General features: G+C 45.4%; 1 protein-coding gene across 1 annotated transcript in view; it reads right to left on the bottom strand.

Annotated features, from left to right (window-relative positions):
• Positions 1-4,585: 4,585 nt before the first annotated feature.
• LOC140575364 (LHFPL tetraspan subfamily member 3 protein-like) overlaps positions 4,586-9,165 on the bottom strand; it is a 7,976-nt gene continuing 3,396 nt past the window's right edge. Inside the window, exon 3 of the mRNA XM_072695660.1 lies at positions 4,586-6,640. Within this exon, the coding sequence (XP_072551761.1) occupies positions 6,636-6,640 (5 nt within the window). The 3' untranslated portion in view covers positions 4,586-6,635. The remainder of the gene's footprint in view (positions 6,641-9,165) is intronic.

The raw sequence follows: 9,165 nt of genomic DNA, 5'->3' as shown, positions 1-9,165 counted from the left end.
AACACAAGCCCACCCCACAAAACGCAGGAAGGTGGAGCTGGTTTTCCAGCTTTGTGGCCTTTGGATAGGATCTCTTTCCATAGGAGAAACAGGAGCTTACGAGAGAGCTCAGCATGCATGGACTCCACCGCTTCTGTTAACAGCCATTTCGGAATTCCGTTAGGAACTAAGGAACTAAGGAACCTGCTTCTGAAAACACTCAGCTGTCTTCTTACAGTTTCCCCTGCTTTGTGAGCATCAGTTGTGAAAACTAAACCAGCCATCCATTTTTCTACAGTTACTGTCTTCCCTATCATTTGTTAGCTCGAACCATGCTTTCAGCTTAGCTGCTTTGGATGAGACTGTAAGAACTCTGAGCTGTTCAGGCTTTTCAGTTCAGGTGGTGCCTGCCTTTTGAACAGCGGAGAGTTTGGGATCTGCTCTCTAGTGTGAAAAAAGTGACCTCTACTATGTTTCCTGCGACCCTGCCGGGTAAAGGACTCGAGTCTTAGCCTCTCTGAGATTACAGTTTTTCTCAATTGCTAAGACACATTTCTTGAAATTGTCCCTCCATGTCGCTAAACTGTAAATTCAAAACTCAATTTTCAAACTACATTCACAAAACATCTGACTCTTCCTGCAAAACCAAACTATCACCTCAAAACAGTTCAAACAGCGCTCAAAAGCAAACAATGCTGTCAGATCAGACCCCGAGTCAATCAAAATGAAAACACTACTGAGCAGTCATTACACACAACATAGAAAAAAGGAAAACAAAACGACCAGATCATTAAGTGTTTAGAAATAACCTTTATTGTTCACAAAAATGCATTTTCAAAACAAAATTCTTGTTTAGCCTGTGTAGTCCTAAAATAATATATACTTTTGTTGTAAAGTTATATATATATATATATATATATATATAAACTTTACAACAAAAGTGCATACAAAATCTACTCTATAACATCATGTCGATGTGCTGGGTCAGGCCACAGGACTTCATCTACATCACAGGCCACATTCTCCCTTGCCAGGCAGCGTGGGTAATAACTTCTAGTGTGCCGGATCCACGCTTGGCATGCATCCACACCTATATCATTACAGGCCAGTTCCATGGCCTGCAAGAGATTTTCCCTGGTGTAGGGTTGTCGGTCATAAACCTTCCAGCGCCATGAAGAGAAGAACTCCTCTGTTGGATTGAGGAAAGGGGAGTATGGTGGTAGGAAGACATTCAGGAATTCTTGGTTTCTAGTGAACCACTCTCTGACCTGCACGGCATGGTGAAAACTCACATTATCCCACACAATGACATAGACAGGATGCTCTGTCTGTTCATGATCCTGCTGCTGAAACCCTAACACAATATCCCGAAGATCACTTAAAAATGACAGGAGGTGTTGAGTGTTGTATGGCCCCAATATGGCATGATGGTGGAGAACACCATGATTGCTGATTGCAGCACATAAAGTGACATTGCCACCACGCTGGCCAGGAACTGTAACAATGGCTCGTTGGCCAATCACATTCCGGCCTCTCCTCCTCCTTTTGGTCAGATTGAACCCAGCTTCATCCATATAAATATATTCATGTGGTTGTTCTGAGGAATCCAGTTGAAACACTCTCTATGGGAAAATACATATAGCTTTGTAAGCTGTACAGCATAAGACAACCTTATGCTGTAGAGTAGACAGCAGTATTGAACACCTACCTGTACATAGTGGAATCTTTGCTCCTTGACCCTTTCTGAGTTGCGCTCAAAGGGTACTCTGTACAGTTGCTTCATCCGCATCCTGTTGTGTTTTAGGACACGATCAGTGGTGGAAATGCTGATACTGGTGATGCCTTCAAAATTAACATGGTCGTCAATGATCTTCTGCTGTATTTCACAGAGTTTGACTGAATTGTTCTGACGGACCATGTCAACAATGAGGGTCTCTTGGCGTGGGGACAACATAGATGGCCTCCCTCCCTGATGTGGCAATCTGGTAATTCTACAAAAAGAACATGCAATTACAAAAAAATACATGTAGTACGAGGCCTACAAGTATATTGGAAAATGAGTGTAATGAAACACCTTTTTATTGAGTCATACTGCACAAATGTACAAAATGAAAAAAAGCAATTACCTGTTCTCTTCTCTGAATCTTCGGACTATGGTGGACACAGTGAATCTGCTTAGGTTGGGCTGAACTCGAAGTCCCGCTTCCCTCATTGTCAACCCGTGGACAAGAACATGGTCTATGACAGTTGCCCGTATTTCATCTGAAATATTTGTTCTTCGTCTCATACCTCCCCTTCCTCCTCTTCCACCTCTTCCACCTCTTCCACCTCTTACTCTTACTCTGCCTCTCTGATTGTTTCTGTCCATAGTGAGACTTCAACAAACAGGGCCCCATGGACTGGCTTATATTGGTGTCTTCACCTCATTAGTCACATGTGTTATCAATTTTGAGTTGCAGTGTTTAAGTTGAAACACCTGTGCTTTCATTGAATTTCCCTTTTGCCAGCTGTGCTTAACATTATGCAGCCCAAGTGCATCAGAGTGCCAAATGTGTTTTAGTGGGTGAAAATATGTTTGCAAGTTGTTGTTGCAAGTGTCTAACTAGGTGAAAAGTGCTTAAGGTTCTGCCAAAAGATTGACCATTTCAATAAATGGGTTCAGGGCACTGAGCATTTGGTTCAGACAACCGGGTTTAGTGTTTTAGCAATTGAGAAAAACTGTAAGATGTAGAGCCTGTATGACTTAGACAGACTTAATTACCATTTAAATGTACACTGAAAATGAAATGCCGTTGCCTTGGCTGGAGGTAGTTATGAGTCAACAGCAGTAGAACTAGTAATATTTACTAGTGTTTAGATGTAAAGATACTTGTTAGCTACAAGTTAAATTGTTAGATACAGTGGGGAGAACAAGTATTTGATACACTGCTGATTTTTCAGGTTTTCCCACTTGCAAAGCATGTAGAAGACTGTAATTTGTATCATAGGTACTCTTCAACTGTGAGTGATGGAATCTAAAACAAAAATCCAGAAAAATACATTTTAAATAATTAATTTCCATTTTATTGTGGGAAATAAGTATTTGATACACCAGAAAAAGAAACTTAATATTTGGTACAGAAACCTTTGTTTGCAATTACAGAGATGAGACGTTTCCTGTAGTTCTTGACAAGGTTTGCACACACTGCAGCAGGGATTTTGGCCCACTCCTCCATACAGATCTCCTCCAGAGCCTTCAGGTTTCGTGGCTGTCGCTGGGCCACACGGACTTTAAGCTCCCTCCACTCCAGGACCTTAAGATGTTTCCTACGGAGCCACTCTTTAGTTGCCCTGGCTGTGTGTTTTGGGTCGTTATCATGCTGGAAGACCCAGCCACGACCCATCTTCAGTGCTCTTACTGAGGGAAGGAGGTTGTTGGCCAAAATCTCACGATACATGGCCCCATCCATCCTTCCCACAATACGGTGCAGTCGTCCTGTCCCCTTTGCAGAAAAGCATCTCCAAAGAATGATGTTTCCACCGCCATGCTTCACGGTTGGGATGGTGTTCTTGGGGTTGTACTCATCATTCTTCTTCCTCCAAACATGACGAGTGGAGTTTAAACCAAAAAGTTCTATTTTTGTCTCATCAGACCACATGACCTTCTCCCATTCCTCCTCTGGATCATTCAGATGGTCATTTGCAAACTTCAGACGGGCTTTGACATGCTTTGGCTTGAGGAAGGGCACCTTGCGTGCACTGCAGGATTTTAATCCTTGACGGCGTAGAGTGTTACTGATTGTTTTCTTTGAGACTGTGGTCCCAGCTCTATTCAGGTCATTGACCAGGTCCTGCCGTGTAATTCTGGGCTCATTCCTCACCTTCCTCAAGATCATTGATGCTCCACGAGGTGAGATCTTGCATGGCGCCCCAGACCGAGGGAGATTATCCGTTATTTTGCATTTCTTCCATTTTCTAATAATTGCACCAACAGTTGTTGCCTTCTCACCAAGCTGCTTGCCTATTGTCCTGTAGCCCATCCCAGCCTTGTGCAGGTCTACAATTTTATCCCTGATGTCCTTACAAAGCTCTCTGGTCTTGGGCATTGTGGAGATGCTGGAGTCTGACTGATTGAGTGTGTGGACAGGTGTCTTTTATACAGGTAACGAGTTCAAACAGATGCAGTTAATACAGGTAATGAGTGGAGAACAGGAGGGCTTCTTAAAGAAGAAGTAACATGTCTGTGAGAGCCAAAATTCTTACTGGTTGATAGATGATCAAATACTTATTTCCCACAATAAAATGGAAATTAATTATTTAAAAATCATACAATGTATTTTTCTGGATTTTTGTTTTAGATTCCATCACTCACAGTTGAAGAGTACCTATGATAAAAATTACAGTCTTCTACATGCTTTGCAAGTGGGAAAACCTGAAAAATCAGCAGTGTATCAAATACTTGTTCTCCCCACTGTATAGTCAGTAAGCAAAATTGCCCCTTTTAAGGCTGACCCACCTAAAAAAAAAAGGGAAGAAATTTAGGAAAGAAAAAAAAAAATCGAAGATATGTTTGTTTATACCATGATGATTTTGCAAACACACACAAAAAGGACAGTGGAGGCCAGTCTGAGTGAGAGTACAGAATTAAACCTTTATTAAGCTTGTTTAGGATCGGTTCTCTCCTCTAAGACGAACACAGTTTAATATAGCAGTGATTTATGTACAGTGATGTGCACACTGACAACAGACGCTGGAAAAGTTAGCGCTCCTCCACCAATCACAGATTAACCAGTTTTCTAATCTCAGCCTTATTTACAGAAAAGTCTAGATTTCCTTGGTCAGTAGGGTGAGGCTGGTGCACTGATTCACAAAGCTCCCAAAGACCCCCATATCCTTACTCAGTTCAGCCTTCAGTTCGCTGACCACGGCTCTTGAAAATCACATGATAGTTCTCATGTAATACCCTTAAATTCACAATATCAGATCAGCAGATTTCAGACAATTCTGAAAAGAAATCTTAAATTTTAAGATTTAACAAATCTAAGGCTTCTACGCCGCTCTGCTGGGGAAAGCTATTCCTCTCGGTGATCACCACTACCCCTTTCCCTTCAATCAAATTCACACAATCATGTACTGTATGTAGGCCTGTCACGATAATTACATTAGAGATTTATCGTACAATATATAAACATGACCTCAATAGTGTGTGCTGGCCTCCATATTGCCCGTTGTGTTTAATTATATAAGAATGAACATCAACATTTTAGCCAGTTGTGCGATGACCACTACATCAATAACAGCACCTCCATTCACACACAGCAGACTGCGACAGGTGACAACGTGTTACTGGAGGCTGGTGAGTGTTTTAAACCAAACTCAGAATTAAAAATATGCTACAAACTTTTGATATTACATCTGCCAAATTAGTATTAATAAACATTGACCTTTTAAATGATGTCTGTTTTTAGATTTATCAAATTGGCCTAAAATGGTATTACCTTTAAGAACACAATTTTTATCCTCATGATTTATTTATATTATTTATATTTTCATGTCCTCATATGGGGACATTACATCTCTGCTTCCATGATACTTCATTATTTTTAACTTTGACTGAAATTTGAACTTGATTTTTTTACTTGTTTTTGTTTTGCAAAAATGACTTCCTGTACAAAGATTAAGTTTAGTTTTTATACTTGTTAGGTCCTACTAAACCCAGCCAGGAGAAAACAATGCACACCAAGCAAACCGGGTCCGAGGAGGATAATTAAGCCTGGGACAGTATATCTTCCTTTTTTTATCGTGACAGGCCTAATATATATATATAGTTGTATTTTTTTTTTTGTGAAAATAATAGAAAGAAAAAAATATCCTCTCTTTTACATGTTTTCAAAATGACAACAGACTAAGGTACATATACAGTCTGAAATGACCACAAATTACACATTATTGCAGGTACTCATTAATACACTAAAATGGTCAGTGATAAATACGCAATAAATCTGAACGGTAAGAGGCTTGAATCCAGGCAGAGGTGGGAAATTCAGGTCCAGAAAAGTAAAAGTCCACCCCAGAACTGCCTTGGCAGCTCTGCTGCACCTTTCTGGATTTTTACTTTCTGGACCTGAATTTCCCATCTCTAAATCCAGGTGATTACTACTTAGGTTTGTTCATACCCAAATACAAAACCACTAACTAAACCAGTACTGGAAGAAAAAGAAGCTAGGTATTGTACTGTCACCTTTTCTATTTAATTCTACGAGTTAACTTTGTCACAATGGGAACCTAAGTAAGGTGGTCTTCAAGTAAATGCAGGGTGAGCTATTCTAACACAAATGCATATCAGTATATCAGTTTGTGCATGTGAGTGAACACTGGGTGTCCATTACTGTGCACTCAAAACTCTATGGAAGGAGCTCTGTATGTTCTCTGGTGTTCTGAGGAGGGAAAAAATAAAAGCCTTTCTTCAGACTGGTCCTCTTACACAGTCTCCAATCAATTTCATCACAGTCTTGTGCTAAACGGTGATTAAGGGCTGAGATGCTGTATGTAGATACAATGTAATATTTAAATGCTGGCCACTGATGGGTGACGTGAGGCTCAATGAATTGCAGGCTTTCTTCTCTTACTCTTTCTTCAGCGAAGATGAGAGGTCATCATTCACAGCAGCCATCTTACTAGTCTGTAGAGGGAGAAAGACAAGCCAAAAGCTCTGTTACTCCTGCTGTTCTCATTTATCAGTGAGTACCTGACACTAAACAGCTGAAAACTGTTTCATATACTGAGTCAACATTCATACCTTTTACACTCTTTATTAGAGATTAAACCGTTTCTGATGTAAAGTTATTATTTAGAACTACAAAATCTAAATCTCATGCAGCACAAACCATTTATATTACCATTTCTGTCCACAAACAAATTCAGACAATAAAGATGAGAAAAAAAACTGATGGGGGGGGTACGGAGAGGCTGATACAGAGGGGGCGATACAGGGGGGGGCGATACAGAGAGGCTGATACGGAGGGGGCGATACAGAGGGGGCGATACAGAGGGGCTGATACAGAGGGGCTGATACAGAGGGGGCGATACAGGGGGGGGCGATACAGAGAGGCTGATACGGAGGGGGCGATACAGAGGGGCTGATACAGAGGGGCTGATACAGAGGGGCTGATACGGAGGGGCTGATACGGAGAGGCTGCGATACGGAGAGGCTGCGATACGGAGAGGCTGCGATACGGAGAGGCTGCGATACGGAGGGGGCGATACGGAGGGGGCGATACGGAGGGGGCGATACAGAGGGGCTGATACAGAGGGGCTGATACAGAGGGGCTGATACAGAGGGGCTGATACGGAGAGGCTGCGATACGGAGAGGCTGCGATACGGAGAGGCTGCGATACGGAGAGGCTGCGATACGGAGAGGCTGCGATACGGAGAGGCTGCGATACGGAGAGGCTGCGATACGGAGGGGGCGATACGGAGAGGCTGATACGGAGAGGCTGATACAGAGAGGCTGATACGGAGAGGCTGCGATACGGAGAGGCTGCGATACGGAGAGGCTGCGATACGGAGGGGGCGATACGGAGGGGGCGATACGGAGGGGGCGATACAGAGAGGCTGATACAGAGAGGCTGATACAGAGAGGCTGATACAGGGGGGCGATACAGAGGGGGCGATACGGAGAGGCTGATACGGAGAGGCTTCGATACGGAGAGGCTGCGATACGGAGAGGGGGCGATACGGAGGGGGCGATACAGAGAGGCTGATACGGAGAGGCTGATACGGAGGGGGCGATACGGAGGGGGCGATACGGAGAGGCTGAGATACGGAGAGGGGGCGATACGGAGAGGGGGCGATACGGAGAGGGGGCGATACGGAGAGGGGGCGATACGGAGAGGGCGATACGGAGGGGAGCGATACGGAGGGGGGCGATACGGAGGGGGGCGATACGGAGAGGCTGATACGGAGAGGCTGATACGGAGAGGCTGATACGGAGAGGCTGCGATACGGAGAGGCTGCGATACGGAGAGGCTGCGATACGGAGGGGGCGATACGGAGGAGGCGATACGGAGGAGGCTGATACGGAGAGGCTGATACGGAGAGGCTGATACGGAGGGGGCGATACGGAGGGGGCGATACAGAGAGGCTGATACGGAGAGGGGGCGATACAGAGGGGGCGATACAGAGGGGGCGATACAGAGAGGCTGATACAGAGAGGCTGATACAGAGAGGCTGATACGGAGAGGCTGCGATACGGAGGGGGCGATACGGAGGAGGCGATACGGAGGGGGCGATACAGAGGGGGCGATACAGAGGGGGCGATACAGAGAGGCTGATACAGAGAGGCTGATACAGGGAGGCTGATACGGAGAGGCTGATACGGAGAGGCTGATACGGAGAGGCTGATACGGAGAGGCTGCGATACGGAGAGGCTGCGATACGGAGAGGCTGCGATACGGAGGGGGCGATACGGAGGAGGCGATACGGAGGAGGCTGATACGGAGAGGCTGATACGGAGAGGCTGATACGGAGGGGGCGATACGGAGGGGGCGATACAGAGAGGCTGATACGGAGAGGGGGCGATACAGAGGGGGCGATACAGAGGGGGCGATACAGAGGGGGCGATACAGAGAGGCTGATACAGAGAGGCTGATACAGAGAGGCTGATACAGAGAGGCTGATACAGGGGGGGGGCGATACAGAGGGGGCGATACAGAGGGGGCGATACGGAGAGGCTGAGATACGGAGAGGCTGAGATACGGAGAGGCTTCGATACGGAGAGGCTGATACAGAGAGGCTGATACGGAGGGGGCGATACGGAGAGGCTGAGATACGGAGAGGCTTCGATACGGAGAGGCTTCGATACGGAGAGGCTTCGATACGGAGAGGCTGATACAGAGAGGCTGATACAGAGAGGCTGATACAGAGAGGCTGATACAGAGAGGCTGATACGGAGGGGGCGATACAGAGAGGCTGATACAGAGAGGCTGATACGGAGGGGGCGATACGGAGAGGCTGATACGGAGAGGCTGAGATACGGAGAGGCTGAGATACGGAGAGGCTTCGATACGGAGAGGCTGATACAGAGAGGCTGATACGGAGAGGCTGATACAGAGAGGCTGATACGGAGGGGGCGATACAGAGAGGCTGATACAGAGAGGCTGATACGGAGGGGGCGATACGGAGAGGCTGATACGGAGAGGCTGAGA

This window comes from Salminus brasiliensis, chromosome 13 (assembly GCF_030463535.1).
Source record: "Salminus brasiliensis chromosome 13, fSalBra1.hap2, whole genome shotgun sequence".
NCBI lineage: Eukaryota > Metazoa > Chordata > Actinopteri > Characiformes > Bryconidae > Salminus > Salminus brasiliensis.
This window is presented reverse-complemented; position numbering and strand designations above follow the sequence as displayed.